This window comes from Cyprinodon tularosa, unplaced genomic scaffold (genome assembly GCF_016077235.1).
Source record: "Cyprinodon tularosa strain WSP-4 unplaced genomic scaffold, ASM1607723v1 ctg582, whole genome shotgun sequence".
Lineage (NCBI taxonomy): Eukaryota > Metazoa > Chordata > Actinopteri > Cyprinodontiformes > Cyprinodontidae > Cyprinodon > Cyprinodon tularosa.
The window spans coordinates 245,649-266,852 of NW_024039321.1; the positions used below are offsets into that span (position 1 = coordinate 245,649).

Consider the following 21,204-nt stretch of genomic DNA (forward strand, 5'->3'; position numbering starts at 1 on the left):
TAAAAATGTGATACTGGTGTGAATCCTGCTTAGTATGAAGCAGTGTTGTTGTTTCTTTTTTTGTATATATAGTATGAAACTATCCAGAAATGACCTGTATGAACCTACTCACAAAATGTTTTGTACTTTTACAGATTGGAAGCAAAATTTATTTTTATGTTGCTTCTTTTCAGATTTGTGGAGATTTTGTTGTAACATGCAGTACCTGCCTTTTTGTTGATTTGTTGATACAGCAGCTCTATCTACAGCATATTTACATGCATGAAATGTCCCTTTCATGTTGCCTTAACTGCTGTATGTCAAGTTACTGAGGAACAAATGGGGTAAATCTGTGTTCAGAGTAAACATTACATAGATGTCCAGTACCTTGTTCGGGTGCCTTGACCCATTTATTTCTACTGTGTAGTTCTGCTCACTTTAGTACAGCTCAGTCCATAGATCTCTGATGGGGAACTTTTTCTTTCTATAGTTTCTTCTTGTGCAAATGCTGCAAAGCTGCCTCTCTGACAGTCAATCTCACACATCTGCGACTCAGCACCTGTGTCTTACCTTAATACCTTTCCTGTGATAAGGCCCCTCTAGAAGTAGTGTAATCATTCTTCTATCTCCTATTAGGTGAGATCTCATTGTACGATGTATTTCTAACATGAACTGTTTCACATGAAACACATACTGTACATACTATTCTCACCGAACTGTGATAACTGTGATTAAATTCAGTGTAAACAAATGCCATATGTTGCCACCCCTCAAAACTTCCTGCCCCCCTCTCGCCACCCCATAAATATTTTTCTAGATCCGCCCCTGACTATGTTCTTTATTGGTGGGTAGGAAGGGAAAGAGTCTGTTATAATCAGCTGATTTCTTCTAAAGCACTTTCTGTGGCACATAGCTTTATAAAAAGCACTAATAAGCCCTATTAAGCTAAATGGACCAGAGTTTGTTTCCTCCTCTTGGTTCTGATCTTTTGTGCAGGTCTGATTTAAGCCCAGCAAAATCTGGTCCAGACCAAATAACTGGATCGAGTCTAACTTGCTGAAATGGTCTTGATCCACTTCCTATTGGACTCTGGTGCAGGTTGCTTCAGGAATCATTACAAACTGGCCTCAGTCTCACCCAAATTCAAAAAGCTCAGAGCTTTTGGGCTTAGCAAGCTACTGTTGAATTAAATGTAATACGGAAACTACAGTATACCTGATCCACCTTATGTTGCCTAGCAACATCGCTACCAGAAGGTGTTGAATCTTCTTGGGTGGTATAAGGTAGGTAATGAGGTCTTTGAAGACAGTAATACTTTAGTTAAATACTGTTTATAAATGTCTGTATTTGATTGTAAAACTGAAATACAAAACTATGAGAAATCTTAAAAAATATTCAAGGACAATTACATTTCAAAGCATATATTTTTATTTGAATAACTTTTTATCTGATCAGTAAAAGAAAACCAAAAATAACCCAAATTGAACAAAGAAGAAAGTTATTGTTTAAAAAACAGCTAATCTATTTTTAAAAATGCATTCCGTGTTCAGCAGTTGGGATTAGAATGTTCGATAACACCTGGCATGTGATGTCACAAAGAGACTGCTGATGACATCACAGACTTTGGAAGGGATCTGAGCATAAACCCACCCAGTGTTCTTATCTGCTCCCGACCTTCATCGAGACAGATCCCTTTTGAGAAGCACGTTCGAATCTTAGCGAAACAAGCCAGACATCGTTCTCAGATATCACACGACTTTTAGGTAGATATTCTGATTGATAGAAAGTTAGCCATGGAGCAAAAACTGTTTGTTTGTGGAAATGAAACCTCTCCAGCTAAACTTTCATGGGAAGACATGGTAGACCTCCCCATCCAGGTCGACTATGATGCCATTATTTTCCCAGTTGAAGAAGACAGCTCTGTCACCAGCGAGCTGCATCTCAGCAAAGCAGAAGATGGTCCAGAGATCCAAGGCGAAGCGGTTTCTTCTGCTACCATTGAGGCTCCCCCCTTAGAACCAAAGACTCTCCCCAGTGCGGGTCTTTCTTCTGAGGCACCGTACTCACACCATCATGGTAAGTGTTTTATGGGTCAATACTAGGGTTGTCACGATACTAAACTTTTCAACTCGATACCGATACTAAGTAAAACATTCGATACTCGATGCCATTTTCGATACCACAAGGATAAAAACAAAGACTCCAAAATTCAACAGAAATTTTCTCATTAATAAACAAAATGCAATAAATAGATAAATAAATACAATAAACAACATTTTGAGGTTGTATGCAGTGCACAATATTAAGCAAGCTTGATAAAAAAAACGTACAAAATTAAAATTAAGTGTTCCTTCCTTGGCTAGTATCGATACTTTTGACAACCCTTTTGACAACCCTAGTCAATACAAACATGCAGTTTGGCCACATTTTAATAACCCAGTTCATTATGTGTCTTCCAAACCAGATAAAAACAAGAGAAAGCCATGGCACACCGGGACGAACCAGAAAACTGATGTTGACCGCCCCAAGTTCTATCAAAGCAACAGGATGCCACGCCATGCATCAGCGGTTACGATGATCCCTCGCTCGATGTGCATCGAAGAGGCTATCAAACACATCAACGATCTCACTCAGCAGGTTACTGCTCTAAAACAAGAGCTGCACAAGAGGACTTGTGATCTGCATGAGGAAAGAGAACAAAGAATCGAGTTTCAAGTTGACTGCAAAACTCAGATGAAACAAATCGCAGAACTGGAAAAAAGTTTAGAACTTGAACGTCGCATGAGACTCAAAAGTGAGGAGAAAGAGGAGAAGCAGGAAACATTCACTGTAACCCAGCCTACACGTGCGTCAAAGTTACCACGCATTCCCACAGTTACAGTGTGCGTCAGTGTCCTACATGAGCTTGCCTTCCTCAAGAGGCAGGCAGAGAAAAACGCCAGCAGAGAAGGGAGGCTGGCAGAGGCTTTTGTAGAAGAACGAGAGCTGAGGCTCAAATATGAGGAACAGCTGAAGACTAAAACTGAAAATGACTCCAGACTCAAGGAACAGGAGGAACTGATCAAATCGCTGAAGAGTCAAGTCTCACAATTGACAGCAGAGTTGAAACTTCCTTTGAAAAAAGAACATCATGAAGCTTCCTCACAAACAGAGGAGTCAATGAAAACTGAAGCTTCCAGTCAAAAAGAGACGCCCATGCAAAACAGGCCCCAAAGAAACAGATGTGGTTCCACAGTTAGAGGCCCCCACCATGAAAACAGGAGACAGAATCCAAACGGAGGCTTCAACGCAAACCCATGCGTCTACATAAATGCTGGCCATCATCTGCATACAAGCCACCATCGAGACGCAGGGCTTTACATGAACCAAGGCCCCCCCACACATGGAACCCACCATCCAAACAGAGGCCTGCAGGCAAACAGAAGATTTCCTCCCTACAGAGGCTGTTAGACAAACACAGGCCTCCAGCTTGAAAATGTTTTCTGGCCTAAATGAAGGCCACAGCTTTTAATATGCACATTAAAAAAAGACTAAAAAAAAAAAAAAACAATAAAAAAAAGAAAAAAAATTATCCCCTCCTTGTGTCAATTCATATATATGCGTAAACAAATTCTATTAAGAATTGATAGTTTCAGAAAAATATGTTTATTACTTTAATAGAACACAGATGTTTGTTATTTCATTGCTTTGTTTCTATTGTAATTAGCTTTGCAAAGGTTATTCAGTTTTTCAACTGGGGCAGACAAAACATGGTCTGATTGTCTTCCTGCTCCCCTTTGCTTATGGTAAATGTATGACAAAGTGCCTGTTTTTTTCTAGTGATTTTTACCATGGAGCAATAAATGAAGACATTGCACCCCTGCACCTTCAGATAGGGTGGAGGTCTCTGTTTTCAGAGGCAAAGAGGTGGGAAGAAGTGCCAGACCTACTTTGTATCCCTGCGAGGAGGTTTTGGAAAGCACCCCTTTAGGGATTTTATCATTCTGCTCGGGAATCTTAATTCCCATGTGGAAAATAACAGTAATACCTGGAGCGGTGTGATCAGGAGCTGGGACGTGCAGAGGGGGGGGCTGAGGGTGCTTGAGCACCTGCCGCTAAGCTCCTTTATACCCAAAGTGCCCTTTTGCCTTTTTTATTTATTTATTGTGTGCTTGTATCTATGTGCATGTGTGTGTTTGTGTGTGTGTGCATGCCCAAAATAATAATAATTTAGATCAGGGGTCACCAACATGGTGCCTGCGGGCACCAAGGGGCCCTCAAGGACCACAAGGGAGCCCTTAGAGTCTTCTGAAAATAGAACAACTCCACAGTGAGCTACGTTTGAAATTTCACTGTATTCTGTTGCTCTTCTTTTTTAATTGGGTTATAGAACATTTCATCATTCAATCATATATGGCATTTAATCATTTATAGAGATTTCAAAATGAAAATGTCTGAAAGAAAATTATGAATTTAAAGAAACGATAAATATATGTTTAGGATGTATGAAGTTTAGGTGAACGTTGACCCTTGCAATTCATAGGTCAGTATTGGTAGCCCTTCCTGTGACTCAGTACCCCTGAATAAGTCCTCAACTGTAAAAAGGTTGGTGACCGCTGATTTAGATCTACCGTGCCACGGTAACCGTGGCTGGTCACATGATGAACTTAACGTGCCCTCCCTCACTCTGACTTCACTGCACTGATGTGCCCTTCTGCAAATAACCAAGCGCTGCTTAAGGAAAACACTATGACTCCTGATTCCAGAAAAACTAAACATCTGGTCCGGTAACGAGGTTCTGCGGCGGTGTTAGTTTGTGCACGGTGTATTGTTGCAAGATGAGTAGAGTAGACTGACCAAGTTAAGTGAGCAATGAGCATCCTCTTTGCTTTCCAAATTTGCACACACCGCCTCTCTCAAGTTATAGCAGCTTGTCAGCGGCGCAAAAGTGGGTATGCACTATAGTACGCCCGCCTGGCTGAACTGGAGAGAGAGCAGATCCAATCGCAGTAAAATAATTTATATTACAGCTGTCGCATTCCAGGTTGACTACACATGCAAAGCGTGTTATGGGGAAGAATAACGTCCGATTTTTACTGTCTGTTTCTCCTGCCATGAGCAAAGTGCATTAGCACTAGAAATCCTGGAGGATTCCAGTTTTCCTGCAAGCCCCCCTCCCCTCTACAAGTTTGTGTATTCACTCTACCTTGCTAACTGTCCTTGTTGTAATGCAAATAATCTGTGATATAACCAGCCCTTCTACATAAGGCTGGATAAAGGCTGAAACAAACTGGCATCAGAACAAGAGCATGCTCCAAACACTTTTCATTACCTGCTCCTGCAACATCAGACCTTTGTGCAGGAATATCTTGATAAGTCATATCTAAATCTTTTATTTAGACAAATCTATTGAACAACCAGATATCATACGGGTCCTAGTTCCTGAGCTGAGAACAGGTCATAACCAAGCTTTTCCAACAAGGCAAGGCAGAGCCTATTTATATTGTCCATTCACCAACAGACTGATTTATAGTGCAAAGCTCACTATATAAAAGAAAGAACAACTTAGAAAAAAATAATTGTATCTTGTCTTGTCTCGCCTTTTCACGTCATTCAACATTTCAGCTTAGAGAATGACAAACAGTATGATTTCAGTACTGGAGTAACATTTATTCCACCCAAGGAAAAGCACTACATATGAAGCTACAATTTAGCAGTTTTCAAACCCAAGGTGAGTCCTTCCAGTTGCAGAGATTGCGCACCTGGCTTACTTAAAAAAAAAATTAAGAAATCTCAAAAAATAGAGTTTAGCACGTTTTCCAAAAGTAAGAGTTGTAGTGTGAACTAGATTAGGTTATCTATGTGTGCTACAAGTTTTGTGGAACTACAATGATCTATAGTGTAATTATTGGCTATTATATGCTTATAATAACAATGAATAAATCTCCAAAAATACAGTTGGGCCTATATTCCCAAAGTAAGAAAAAAAAGAATGTTAGAACTGTAAATATATTTAATTTTTTTTTTTAGATTATTCATTGTTATTATAAGCATAAAAAAGCCAATTATTACACTTTACAGTAGATCATTGCAGTGCCACCAAACTTGTAGCACTTGTAGCACAGCACAGAATGCAGACTGTGGGGATCAAACCGGGTACTTGCAACCTTCTCACCGCACAAGCGCACTGCTCTAAACACTAATATATTAGCCTACACAGCCCCCTGGTTGTCCCAGCATGCACTGTGCATGCTGGGACAACTTTCAATCTCAAGAACAGACAAGTCTGCTCTTCTTGTGAATAGTAACAGTGCTATGGCTGACCTAATAAATGCCAAATGTAACACTATTTGACAATATATGTATGTATATATATATATATATATATATTTAGTAGCAGGTGCTGATGCATGATTTTCCTACCATGCCATAGTAATTACTGTTGACCATTATGGGGCCTCGACCTCTCAAGTAGACGTATTCTTCCCACCAATCGCTGACCTGGAAGTGAAACAAAACAGAAAACATAACAAAACCAGTCATTTCAAGCTGTCTGTCTAATTTAAGTGCTTTAAATGTGTTTTATATGTAAAATAAACACAGTGGATGAGTTTAAAGAGGAACATAAAGAAGAAGCATCCCCAAAGTCTCTCATGCAGAGATGGGGCCAGCAAATGATTCATGATCAGTAAGCTTATTTACACCAGTTTCATCATCATCTTGATTCATCTGCGAATGAATGGACTTACATAGTTGGCAGCCCAAAGAGCTTTAAGTCTGAGGTAGCGCTGGAGGCGGTGCCCAAGGCTCGACTCGAACTCATCAGCCAAGTTTTTCATCCGCTCAAACTCTGGATCCGTCAGCAGAGGGCGCACTGACTCCAGATACTGAGGGATGGAGAGCAGAGAGAGAAAATCTATCAAGTGTCTGTTTACTGGATTCATCATATATCTTCAGTGAAAACAAAACTAATCATAACAACAACGTAGATAGATCCTATTTTCCAGTAACCATAGTTACCCTGCTCAGTGTGTCCTGTATGGCAGGAACAGGAAGGTGAGGAAGGGAGGTCTGATAGCTGTACAGCAAAGGTTTCTTTCTTGAAAATAACCTCATCAGAGTCTGAAAGGAAGAATAGATAATGGATGAAATTTTCTTAAACTAAACAGATTCAATGAATATTATATTTAGAGATTTCAAATGGACTCTCATCTTAAAAAAGCTTTACTAATGAGGGGTGCTGGGATGCGTGTCTTACCACCCAAACTTTAGTGGTGTTGGAGACCCTCCCATGCTGCTCGAACATCCACTGGTGGTAGGAGAGCAGCAGCTTCAGGCAGAAGCGGAGAGCCAGGATGAGGGAGAGCCACAGCAGGGTGCTGAAGACCAGAGCTGACACCATGGTTTGACCCTGACTGCTGAGGGACACGTGGAGGCTAGAAGAAAAAGACAAATAACATCAAAATAAAATAAAAAAGCCAAAAAGGGAAGATAAGGTTTTTAAACCAACCCAAACTAAATGTAAAAAACCAACATTCCTCTCCTGTCAGATTCAGATTTAATGAAAGTATAATAGAGTAGCAGCACCATCTGCTGGTTATAAGAGGTAGTCTTTTACCATCTGAAATCATACAGTTAAATGGATAATGAAAAAATGTATTAAAAAATTTCTACCGAGCAAGAAAAACATGTGTAAAATGGCTAGAGAGACCGCTCTTTCTTTACAGGCAGAAAATCCACACCAAAGCACTTCGTACCAGACGCCAGTCACAGACAGCATGATAAAACTCAAGAAAAAAATGTTGAAAAAACAAAAAACAAAACAACTGTTCTCTTTTACATATTACAGTTTTTAGTGTATTTTTTATTGCAGAAACACTAAAATTCCTTTTAACAGAGTAATAGATCCATCCATCCATTTTTCATCACGTCTATCCCTGCTGGGGTCACGAGGGCTGCTGGTGCCCATCTCCAGCTGTCAATAGGCGATTAAGATTAAAGGAGAATTCCGGTTTTTAACACTTTTAGCCCATTTTCTGTAGTGTCCGGGATGAAATCGAATGATCGACACCAAAATTTTGACAATTGGTCCTGTCTCTGCTTTTTGGCTCATACAGAATCCCCCCCCTGGCTGCTTCAGAATGGCTTGCATAGAGCATGTCCGATAATGTCCTTAAAACAACCTTAAACGTTCTCTTTCTAAAATATGCTACTCACCGGGTTGTCAGCGCTGTTCAATGACGTTCCAAAAAAAGTTTCGTAAAGAAAAAACTTTCCTGTAGTGTTTTATTTAGCATTTTGTAAATCCCATTGAGTTCTGTTGGAATAGTCAATACTCCCCTGCCACCGGAAACGGAAATGGGGCCTGTTTACACAGTTGTAGTCTTTTTGCTTCACTCTGTGTACTCCGACGTCGAGAATCAAGAATCCACCTTTCGTATTCCATTTTCAGAGTTTTTTAAAGTGTTTAACAGAGACGTTAACAGAGCACCTCGACGTCGGAGTACACAGAGTGAAGCGAAAAGACTTCAACTGTGTAAACAGGCCCCATTTCCGTTTCCGGTGGCAGGGGAGTATTGACTATTCCAACAGAACTCAATGGGATTTACAAAATGCTAAATAAAACACTACAGGAACGTTTTTTCTTTACGAAACTTTTTTTGGAACGTCATTGGACAGCGCTGACGACCCGGTGAGTAGCATATTTTAAAAAAGGACATTATCGGACATGCACTATGGAAGCCATTCTGAAGCAGCCAGGGGGGGATTCTGCATGAGCCAAAAAGCAGAGACAGGACCAATTGTCAAAATTTTGGTGTTGATCATTCGATTTCATCCTGGACACTACAGAAAATGGGCTAAAAGTGTTAAAAACCGGAATTCTCCTTTAAGTAGCACATTACAGCTGTGAGCTAATTGTGGTTTCTGATTTACAGATGTTTGAACTGAGTTATGTCTGAAATGGAGCCTGTTGAACAGAACAGAACTCTGTTTTATGCCCCTGTCACACCTCGACGATTTAGAAACTGTATGACTGACGTAGAAAATATCTGGCAAAAACGCTGGCATACATTACGGGTCAGTTTTGTATAAGTTATGAGCAAGCTGAAGTACACTGAAACATGCTGAAACACACTGGCACATGTCGACATAAGTTACAGGTAAGTTATCTGATCTTTCACATACATTAAATGTAAGTTATTCATAAGTCGCTTAGCAAAAACTTTTTATGGTACTAGTGGGTCTTTTTTCTTACAGTAGGCTGACAGGAAAGGGGATATGAGAGGGGGAGAAATTCGGCAAAGGACCACAGACTGGATTTGAACCCAGGTCTGCCGCGTCAAGGACAGAAGTAATGGCCTCTGTACATGGGTCGTGCGCGCTAACCGCTTCACCACCTGCACGTATCTGATGTGTTCCAGACGACCGCTGAACGTGTTTCTAACTTACAGCTACTGTATAATGGTGTTTTGGTATGAAAGGGGAGGGAAACTGTCAGTTCTCCTCCAAACTGCAGCATCCTCCGTGCATTCATGCCCACTACCAACAAACTTCCTAGCTGAAATGATCCTGAATCTACTGCGACTGCAAACCTTCTGTCTTTCTTTTTACTTTTATTTGTTCTTATTTTTGCGGCATGCAGTAGAAAGAAGCTACGTTAACACTGCAACCAAAGACATCTTTTTATGCAGACCGGGCGCATTGCTGCTCCTGAGGAGCATTTTAAATGCCACAATAATCACATTTAATGAATCTTAATGCCAATTAAGGCCTTAATTTTAAAAATAATAATTTAATGACTTTTAATGATTTTTAATGACCCGCGGAAACCCTGATGTGGCAAGTATTTGGGAATGGAATGAGAGCGGTGTCCTTCAGCTAAGAACAAAGTGTAATATTTTGATCAGGCTGGAGATCATCTGCTAACATGTATGATGGAAAATGTAATGATGTGGCAGAGGGGAGATGTATAAAATGCCTTTTTTACTGTTAATCGTTTTCACTTCCTGAGAGGTGATCCCGGAGGGGAGCAGCTGCCATTCTATAAATTCTAAGTAACTCCTCTGATCTGAGTAAGATTACAATTTCTATCAAAATCTGTTGTCATGTCTCCTGGTTATTTAATGCATGTAAGTAATGAAGTGTTATTTAAAGAGTTTGTCTGGAGAGATCTATTTTCAGGAAAAAGAACCGGACAGATAGAGATTCAAGGTGCAGACACAGAGCCTATCTTTAAGAACACCTTATAAAACATTTTTTTATCCATCCTTCTTGAATTTAAAATCTCAAATCTGAAATAAAATAGCTGTTTTTTTGGAAACAAAACTACTGAGTCCTTATTTGTTACAATTAATGATTTATACTCTTCTCAAATGTGACCGATTGCTAGTGGCACTGATATCTTTACTTTGAAAATGTAAAAGACAAATCCTTTTTCTTGCTCTTAACACAGATTTCGGTCTAAAATGCTGCTTGTTTTCTCTGATTTGCAGGTAGTTTGTAAAACCAGCACATCAGGGATGTGTTTACCTTAATGGAAGATGCTGCTGGATCTTTGAGATGAGCCCCATGCTGGGATCAGACTGCATGTACATGGTAGCCAGGATGCCGATGGCAACAAAGAGCCACGAGGACGGGCTGGCCGGATACACGCCCTTTATCACTCTGTTCTGTAACCAAACAAGAAGAAAAAAACAATTTCAACTTCTATTAGATGTCTGATTTCATTAAATGCTGTTTTTGTTAATAATTTGTTTAAAAGTTTTACTGACTGGTCTATGGGGTGAATTTGGTTCCATTATTGTTCTAAGTGAGGAAAAACAATGTGGAAATGGGAATAGAAAAAAAAACTTTTTTTTACTTGGAATTCAAAAAATAAATAAAAAACCAAAAAAATAAATAAAAACAACGAGAAATAACAAAAAGGTTCTTAGAGTGACTTTGCTTTGGATCTTAGTTTTTTTTCCTGGTAATTTTTCTTTCCAACTTATTTTCATACTTTACTCTTTTAATATGTCATTATTTTCTATTTTTTTTAATATTTTCACAGATTTTATATTTTCATTTGTTTTTCTTTCTCTTTTAATATTTTTGTTAAAAAGCTTCTTCTTTGATTGCAACAATTATGAAAACATAACAGCATACTAACGTTTGTTATGATGAAGGGGATGAAGGAACAAATGAAATACGTCTCTCTTGATAGTTATACCGCTCACATAGGTAATTTCAAGCAAAAATGTTTTTAAGAAATATGTAGAACATTTTTAGGTGGCAAATGTTGCAAGAACGTAAAGCTTAAAGCTTTACAGCCATCCATTCATCGTCATCCCTGCTGGGGTCACGAGGGGTGCTGGTGCCTATCTCCAGCTGTTTATTGGTGAGAGGCGGGGTCCACCCTGGACAGGTCGCCAGTTCATCACAGGGCAACATAGCGACTAACAACCATGCACAAACTCGCATCTAAGGAGAATTTAGAGAAGCCAATTAACCTAACAGTCATGTCTTGGAAAGTCGGAGTACCCAGAGAAAACCCATGCATGCTGAGGGAGAACATGCAAACTCCATGCAGAAAGACAGCGGGCTGGGAAAGTAGAGCACATCACCCCAGTTCTAAAGTGCTTCCACTGGCTCCCTGTATCTCAGAGAATAGACTTCAAAATACTTCTGTTAGTCTATAAATCTCTGAATGGCTTAGCACCTAAATACATCACAGACTTGCTATCAGTGTATCAACCCTCCAGACCACTCAGGTCTTCTGGCTCCAGCCTGCTCTGCATACCTAGAACCAGAACTAAACATGGAGAAGCAGCATTTAGTTCCTATGCTCCACTTATCTGGAACAAACTTCCAGAAAACTGTAAAAGTGCGGAAAGCCTGAGTTCCTTTAAATCAAGACTAAAAACACATTTGGTTAGGACTGTTCTAGCTAAACAGTTCAACTAAAACATATTTTCTTTAGTCCAAATGTTTTTTTGTTTCTGCATTTTTTTACTTTATTTATTTTTTTATTTTTTCCTACTTGCTTTGATTCTGTTTTATCTTCCTGTATTTTAATCATGTAAAGCACTTTGCATTGTCTTTGTACTGAATTGTGCTATACAAATAAATTTACCTTGCCTTGCCTTGGGAATTGAACCTAAAACCTTCTTGCTGCAAGGCAGCAGTGCCACCCATTTTTTTTTTAAACCATTCACTCAGAAAGGCTACAGAAATAAAATATCCTTTCCCCACTGTGCTGCTTTGTTTGGGTCAATCAAATCCAAAAATAAATTACCTAATGTCTCTGAACATGATTTGACAAAATCCAGATTTAAACGTATTTTCCAAGGAAAACAAATAGCACATAGTAAACTCTCTGAGCGATTACACTTCCTGAAGCGGGCCGTGTTAGTCAGGCTTTTAGTGTACTGCTAATAAATGGAAAGTCAATCTGCAGACAAAACCGTTGAACATAAAATAAACAGCAATCCTTGTGACATTACATTATGTGATTGCTGCATTTTTTATTACTTTGAGATATTTATGGCTCTAAACTGACACCTATTGTCAGTCCTTCCCTGTATTCTCCTTCCTCCTGCCAACTATTGACATTCCTTCATACCATCGTAAAACTTGACACACCCAGTCAGGTAGGGACAAGTTATGATCACATTTCAGGGAAAACAGTGTCTCTTCTAACTGTGCTAAAGGTTAACCTGCTATACTTCAATATTAGAAAAAAACTACTGTTTGCCAACCTGCCTTTAAGTGGGTAGAAGGTCACAGTATTTTCCTTTAGTCTACAATTCTGTTTTTCTGTAATTCAAACAGACCTTTGTCGATACATTTACAGTAGAACATTAATATTTTTAGAGGACCTTATTTTGCTCTATATTCTATGGAGATTGGAAACATGGGAAACAATCAAAATCCAGTGAATAAATAGAGATCAGTGATAAAGCTCAACCAAATGCTTCACTTCACACAGCGTGACACAAGACCAATCAATATCATTTCAATAAACCATCTGCAGAAGGGTTAAATGCTAGAGAATTGGAAACTGGTGTTTCTAAGAAATACAAACAGAAATACAGCTTTAAGAAAGGAATCAACCAATAAAATGTACAGTAAACACTAATGATCAAACCTAATTCCTTTTAAATCTCATCCCTCTTGGAATCAAATATTTTTTGCATTTCTTTCAAACTGGATATTGGCCTTTTCTTCATTATTTCCACACTTCATTGGGAGGTGCTAACTAGCTTAGCTGCATCTTCCACCTTCTTTTTTTACGCCCTGCCCACATGCACACTATCTCCTCTGGTATTTTAAACATAATCAATGGGTTTTATTTACTTACAAATTGAGCAAAAAGAAAGCGGAAAACAACATGCTGGTGAAGATTGACAGTCATACAGTCATAGACGTGCCAAAAAGTTAAAGAAGTTAAAAAGAAATATTGAAGAGAGAAAAAATAACCTTAAACAGAGGGGCTGGTCTCAGGTTCTAGCTCTCAAAAACCTACAACGCAGCGTTAGAGTTGATTCCTTCCCTCGATCATCTCAAACCTCAATGCCATGCAGGGGACCAAGATATCATCCCTGGTCAGCCAGGCCAAACAACGACTCCCCATTAGTAAGAAGTGGAACTGTTTTTTTGGTTTAATTTGCATGTTTTCTAAGCCATAACAAGGCTTTTGTTTGGAGCACTCTATAAGCCTGGAACCCAGACATTTTAAACTGAGAAAGCTTCCTGAATGGGGAGCAAAACATTTTCAAACTTGGCTGTGTTTTTAAAAGTCCAGTGGGGTTGTTTTTTATTACTTTCTTTACTTTTTGGAAAGCAGAAAAAAACAAAAATAACAAATAATTCCACAGCAAGAAGTGGTACATTTTCTGAAAATACTTTGTATGCAACCAGGGTGAGCTACTGGCACATTAATGTAATAAATGTCAGGTAATGCACCTTCAATATAAAATTAAAATGTAAAGCAAGTCATGCTTTTTTTCAAGGGAAAGGAGCAGGGTTTACACTTTCATCTATTATAGCATATTTTATAATGCTGTAAGTCAGGGGTCTTCAACGCTTTCCAGGACAAGGACCCCCAAACTGATAGCGATATGGAGCAGGGAACCCCTAATTAATAATATTGTGTTCAAACTGGTCCCATAGTCACTCTTTTACAGATGGGGAAATGTAATGAAAGTAATTTCTCCCTGGGATTATTAAAGTATTTCTGATTGTGATTCCTGGTTGATGGGACAGATGTTGTGAATGAAACGGTGCCCAGCTTGAAAGAGCTCCTGTGTATCGCTGAATGTGAGCATTGATGACTGAAAGACATCTTCTGCCTCCATTTATCTGTTTACTACAGTCTGTTGAACTCATGTTAATGTGGATTTAAAGATATTTTAATTAGTGGAAAAAGTTGCAAGGGGGAATATATAAAAAAATGCAGTACCTCATAAGGGTGTGCAAAATAATCGTCAAATCGATGCATCGTGATTCTAATTTTTGTGATCTACTGAATCGATTCTTGAAGGCAAGAATCGATTATTAAAAAAAAAAAATGAACAAATAAAATACATTAATGGTTGGCGCACATCAATCAAACCAAGTGGAATACAACTTCCAGTCCAGCAGATGTCGCTGCGGATGTGTTGACGCCTGCTGCTTTGTGTCATAAGCATGTCCGGACTGATTATCCTCATTTTGTTATTTTAAGTTTGATGAATCCTAAGATCTTTTTGTCAGTGTGTCCACGCCAGTAATAGTAATATTTCTGTCCAGTATTTGTTTTCATGGCAACACCTCCAAAAGTAATTTCAATAAATACAGCTATGTATGAATTCAGTTGCTTTCAGTTATGTATCAATTGAAGACACTATCCAGATCACACCCAGCCAGTCAGCCACTGGTAAGGGCTGTATCTTTTTCTTACAGTGTTCAGTGAAAATATCCCAATGCATCGCAATATTTCAAGTATCGTGATGCATCGTGATAGAATCGCATCGTGGCATGTGAATCGTGATTCGAATCGAATCGTGACTTCTTTGCCAATACCCACCCCTAGTACCTCAGTGGACCCCCTAGGGGTCAAACAACATTTAAGCAGAAAAAAACTACACTGGCTAAAGCTGTTTCCACTCCTAGTGCCTTGACATGACATGCTGTGAATTATGCAGCATAAATAAACTAAATTGAATTGCGACTATAAGAAGTAATAAAAATATGGTCAAACAAAAACAAACCCTACTTGTTTGCAAGCAGTGGAAAACAGAGAAACAGCATCAGGTGGAGGTAGAAAATAACGTAACTCAAGTATTCATAGCAGTAGGAAAAAACATTTTGGTCAATTCAATTCAGTTTATTTCTATAGTGCCAATTCATAACACATGTCATCTCAAGACGCTTTAAAGTTCAACCAGATCATCCAATAAGATTGATTCAAAGTGTTCTACCCAAGGAAAACCAATTGATTATATCGACTCATTGATTCGAAAGCAATCCCTCAGACTAGGCATGCTTGTAGCGACGGTGGAGAGAAACACTTCCTTTTAACGGGAAGAAACTTCATAGAGACAGAAGCAGAGATACAAAAAGCAACTGTCAACCAGCTCCACAGGCGGCCGCATCCAGGAAACTCTGTACCACTTTTCTTTAAAATAAACATGACAACAATGTGAGATAGTAGTTTTAGTTTTGATCCAATAACTTTAAAGCCTTAATAGCACATAATACCTGCATTTATCTGATGTCTTTTGTCTTATATAAGGGATGTTAGGATCATTATCATTGATAATGTATCTGTTTATTACACCTTAATTTAGCTGCCTGTTGCGTGTCAGAACTGATGTTTTCCACAATAGTTTATCTAAATACGATAAGCAACAGTTTAACAGTTAAAGAGGTCTTTTATACATCTCCAGTCTGCCACATCATTACATCATACATGTTAGCAGATGAGGAGACATCTATGGCTCCGGCGATATCAAAATTATACACTTTGTTCTTAGCTGAAGGACATCGCTTTCATTCCATTCCCAAATCTTTGCCACATACAAACAGAAGATTATAACTGTATATCCGGACAGAGAAACTGTCCTAATTAGATAAACTATTATGGAAAACATCAGTTCTGACATGCAACAGGCAGAGAATATTAAGGTGTAATAGACTCCATACAAGGACAATGCTTTGCTTTTTCATATTTTGCCCCAAATATATATTAGTTTAACAAGAATTTACGTAGGAGAAACTGAAGGGAGTGGAATTAAGGCCTTTTTAAACTTATTTGGTAAAAAAAAAAAAAAGGGCAGGAAATGCTAACATGATCTCATCTCCTAACTTACCTTCATGCGGCTGACTCGCTTTTTCCAGGAACGAACTCCAGACAGGTAGATCTGGTTCAGGGCCTGATAGGACAGCTGTAGATCGATCCCCTCTGGTGTGATGGTGAACTGGAACGCTACGGCCTGATGAGCCTCCGCCATGGCTGTCAAGTTCAAGAGAAAAGTAAAGCTTCCAGATTAGTAAAAGGCTTCTTAGATAATAAAATTTTACTGCCACAGAAAACAGAAGAGACTAGACTAGAAGTTTGAAGGCCAGAGGGGATAAACCTGTGAAAACCAACCTGACAACATTAGTGATTCAGTTGGAGGAAGGAATGCTGTTTTTGCACGTGTAGAGCTTGAAAAATAAGAGTTTATTCTACTTCCAGCTCACTGCAGTTTGACATGATTAATCCCTGAATACTAATATTGTTCATCAAATATTTGCACTTAGTAATCGGGCATTTATTACATTGTTTAACAATTGTATGACTTATCAGTCAACATTTTAAACTGCTTGTTATAGGAATGCAGTACGATAAAATCAAACGTGAGGCCAGGGAGGAAAAGCACAGATGAAAACCGTATGGATTTGATAACATGTTGGGTTTTATGCTTGAATACAATAAAAAAGACTGCTTGAAAAAGATTTTTTACTCCTTTACCTTTGTTATAATTTGTCACTTTATATCTACTAATAATAATGTTTTTCTATGGGATTTTCAGCAATAGAATTTAAAAAACTGATGCAATGTTGTTGTAAAGTTAGAGGCGGGCGATAAATTTATGGCAAATTTGAAAAGTGTTAATTCTCCTAGGGAGTTAAATTCAACACTTTTTAAGTCTTTATATTGCTCCACACTTGATCAAGTTAAAATGGCACTTTTGAAATGGTTAAACAGTTAAGATTGTACGTAAAATAGTTGGACAAATACTCTTAGCAGTTGAAATTCAACATTTAGAGGTTTTATTTATTTTAAAGAGGTTTTTGCGTCACATCCATAGTTTCTAATTGGCCCTAAACTGTTTCTGCTAACTCTGTTTGTCCCCCTTTAAAAAATTGAGGTCCATCAATTAGTCTGGCTGGTTAGGCTAGTTAACGGTTATCAGGATGTATGATCAAGTATTGCTGAGTATCATTAGCGTAACAGTGGTAATTAATCCTGTGCTATCTGATACATTGGAGCCAAAGCTGCCCTGAATCAAGCAAGGCTGCTGTTAGTTTTGGTGCTTGCTTGATGAATCTGCGAGATCCATGTGGCCATTTTTGGTTTTCCACACCCCTCCGGACTCCTAGGAAATGTTGTATCTATGAGGACGGGGCTATGCGGAAAACATGGCGAATGGACGGCTGCTCCCGCTGGCCTGGGTTCGCAAATGTAAACATTTAGAGACATCCCATGATTTAGCTCATAAATATCCCCACCATCAACACAATGTGGAAAAACTCCAGGAAAGCAATGAGTGTTGCTCTCAAACGGCATGAAGAGGCTTTGATAAAGCTGTAAACTGTGTATGCTGTGTGGAACTGGCCAGAAAAGGAGAAGAGCAGCACAGAGTACGAATGCTGCAGATGCTGTGACGGGCGGGGCTCATTTTCCTCGTGGATGTCAGGGCGTCAAGCATAATGAGCCCTTAAACAGGCTCTACCGGCCCCCTGTACACCTTTAACACCAACACTTTACCGATGCAAGTCAGGGGTTCTGCCCAAGAACACAACAACTGAGCTGTAGTTGCAACAGGGGATCCTCCAATTGTAGGTTCACTGATTCAATTCACAACAAATGTCGTCTCAATGAACTTCAGTCAAGATCATTCAGTCAAATTAATTCAAAGTTTTCAATCTAAGGAATTGCATCGACTCATTGACTCGAATCCAACCCTTCAAACTAAGCATCCTTGCAGCAACAGTGGAGAGGAAAAACTCCCTTTTAACAGGAAGAAACCTCCAGCAGAACCAGGCTCATTGTGAGCGGCCATCTGCTGAGGTCGACTGGGGTTTCAGGAGACAGAAGCAGAGATACAAAAAGCAGCCAGCTCACATGTCAGAGGATGAAGAGAGCACATCCAGCCAGTCACGGTCAGAGAAACAGGAAAACACTGAAAAACAGGCCGATCTCGAACATCTATAAACAAAGATGCTCAGAGTTCACAGATAGGTTGGCATTGTGGGTGAAACTCTGCTAGTTTTTTACTTTATAACCAACAATTGTTGCTTGAGTTTTATTTTGCAGATTAACAATGACTCATAGCGAAACTAATTCTCACATATTGAATTCAACAGTAGTTGACTTAAATAGGAACTTTCAACATACAACACAGACAAATGAAATTTACCACATCAGATTTTGCTGTGTGGTTTCACAAACCAGCAGCAACAGGTGCTTTATTGTCTGGCATGTGAAGCACTGCTCAGTCTAACGGGATAAACTAATGAGAGGAGATTTCTTGCTTTCTTTCTATGCAGCCATGCACACCATCTCCCTCTCATCACAGTCACTGCACTGTGGGTATGTGAATATTGACGGAAAAGTACACTGTCCGATGCCCACGCTTTATCTCATGACACTGAAATGAACTTTGTTCTTAGAAAGATTTGACCAGTGAATTATTCTCCTGGCTTAAACATGAGAACTCCCTTTTGGTTTGGTATGAATGAAAATGTCACATTAAATAAGTAGAGACACATATTTTCTCCTTGTTAATTTCTTAATGCAGATTCGTCTTCTCTGTTGAAGGAAATTTGGCTTCCTACTACATAAACGAGTCCTTCTATGTTGTTTAGATTTGGTGTTTCAGCCCATGTAGGCACAGTACATACTAAGACAAACACTGTGTTTATTTTTAGGCTCAATTACACTCAGATAGATTTAATGGTAAGACGACTTTTAGGTTCTCCGGGTTTAATTTAGGGAAATAATTTTATGGTTTAAATAAAACTGCAGGCCACACTTTAAGATATTTGCTTTTTAATGCTTTTTAAAATGATCTATGGTTCTCCTTTCCCTTTGCTGTAATGCACCACATAAAATCAAAATCACATAGAAGTTTATGGTTATAAAGAAACACAATGTGAAAAAGCACTGAAGGTGTCGAGCATGCCAATGCTAATGACAGAACATAACCCCTCTGTTGTCAGAACAGTGGCTGATTGTGTTGATTGTCTCTGGTAGCACTGAGGAGAAAAATGTCATCTTTTTGTTGGGAGCTGGAGAAGTACCACCTTTCAATGTCGCCTTATCTTTCAGAACTCTCCCAGCAGTTTTTCCACGGATTTCAAGAAAATACCTTCATTTTGTCCCAATTAACAGGAAGAGCCCTGGAATGGGCTCAGGCAAGGTTTGCCTCTGACGAAAGCCTCAGTTGTCGATATTCAGATTTTGTCTCAGAATTTTCGCAAGTTTTCAACCAAGAAACAGATCAAACCATTGACTCTCGTGCTCTTTTCAATCTCAAACAGGGAAATGCTTCGGTGGCGGAGTTCTCCATTAACTTCCTGGGTAAAAGCAGCAGCTTCCGGATGGAATCAGTGCGTTAAAGGGCGCTTACTTTATGGCTTTAAACGAAAGCATCAAGGATGAACTAGCAACCCTCGACGAATTAATCCGCATCACAATTAAGTTGGACAACAGAATCCGAGCCAGAAACAGCTCTAAATATAAGAATCTGGGGTCCTTTGCCTCTGCCCCTGCTTCAAATAACGTGACTGTTTTTTCTGCTCCCACAGAACAATTGTCCAAGCCGAGACCAAAGACTCAGTCTCTCCCTTTGCCTGTTCAGGCCTCTCATACTGGTGAGACGGAGATTGAACCCATGCAGGTTGGACATACAAGGCTGACTCCTGAGGAAAGACAAAGACGTTTTCTGAGCAAACTGTGTATCTACTGTGGTGAGAGTGGTCATTTCATCGCTTCATGCCCGGCTAAATCAAAAGCCGGGGCCCGTCAGAGGTTTTGAGGAGTCTGGCGGGCCAAGTTAACTCTGAAAAATCTCATTGTCTGATGCTTCCTGCCACTTTATTTTTCTCTGACCAGAACCTCTCTTTCTCTGCCTTCATCTATTCAGGCTGTGAACGAAACTTAATTGACTCTAATCTCGTCCAGCAGCTTCAGATTGAAACCTTTCCTCTAAACCAGCCTCTATGCGTTTCCGCTATTGATGGGAAGAAACTCCACCAGGTCACCCATCAAACCCAGCCACTTGAGCTACTTATCTCAGGTAATCATCGTGAAACCATAACATTTTTTGTTTTTCCTTCCGCATGTTCGCCTCTGGTGCTTGGCTTTGAATGGTTGGAGAAACATAATCCCCATATTAACTGGACTGATCGTCACGTGGAATCTTGGTCTACCCTTTGTCATGAGACATGCCTCCGTTCAGCAGCTCCCGCTGTGGGGTCCCCTAGAGGTGGGGGGGAGATGGACTCTCCTGACCTTTCTTCTGTCCCTTCCGAGTACCATGATTTGGCTCCTGTCTTCAGTAAGGTCAGTGCTACGTCCCTTCCACCACACAGACCATATGACTGTGCGATTGAGCTATTACCTGGAGCTCCCCTTCCCAGCAGCAGACTTTATAATATTTCCAAACCAGAACGAGAAACCATGGAAAAATACATAAATGAGTCTTTAGCTGCCGGAATAATTCGCCCATCTTCTTCTCCGTTGGGTGCAGGGTTCTTTTTCGTTGGCAAGAAGGACGGTTCTCTAAGACCCTGTATAGATTACAGAGGCCTGAACCAAATTACTATTAAAAATAAGTACCCTCTCCCACTTCTCGCTTCAGCTTTCGAACCAGTTCAAGGGGCAACTGTCTTTACCAAACTCGATTTGAGGAACGCTTATCACCTTCTCCGAACACGGAGAAGGTGACGGAGATGAGTGGAAGACAGCCTTTAAGACTCCCTTGGGCCAATTTGAATATTTGGTCATGCCTTTTG

The 21,204-nt window shown here is 39.6% G+C and overlaps 1 protein-coding gene across 1 annotated transcript in view; it reads right to left on the minus strand.

Moving 5' to 3' along the window:
* The window catches only part of LOC119797416 (carnitine O-palmitoyltransferase 1, liver isoform-like), a 64,998-nt gene that overhangs the window by 33,015 nt on the left and 10,779 nt on the right, over positions 1-21,204 (minus strand). The window contains exons 2-7 of the mRNA XM_038306478.1: positions 16,290-16,432; positions 10,489-10,628; positions 7,217-7,394; positions 6,979-7,080; positions 6,708-6,845; positions 6,382-6,459 (exon numbers count right to left, since the gene is read on the minus strand). Coding sequence (XP_038162406.1) covers positions 6,382-6,459; positions 6,708-6,845; positions 6,979-7,080; positions 7,217-7,394; positions 10,489-10,628; positions 16,290-16,430 — 777 coding nt within the window. The 5' untranslated portion in view covers positions 16,431-16,432. The remainder of the gene's footprint in view (positions 1-6,381; positions 6,460-6,707; positions 6,846-6,978; positions 7,081-7,216; positions 7,395-10,488; positions 10,629-16,289; positions 16,433-21,204) is intronic.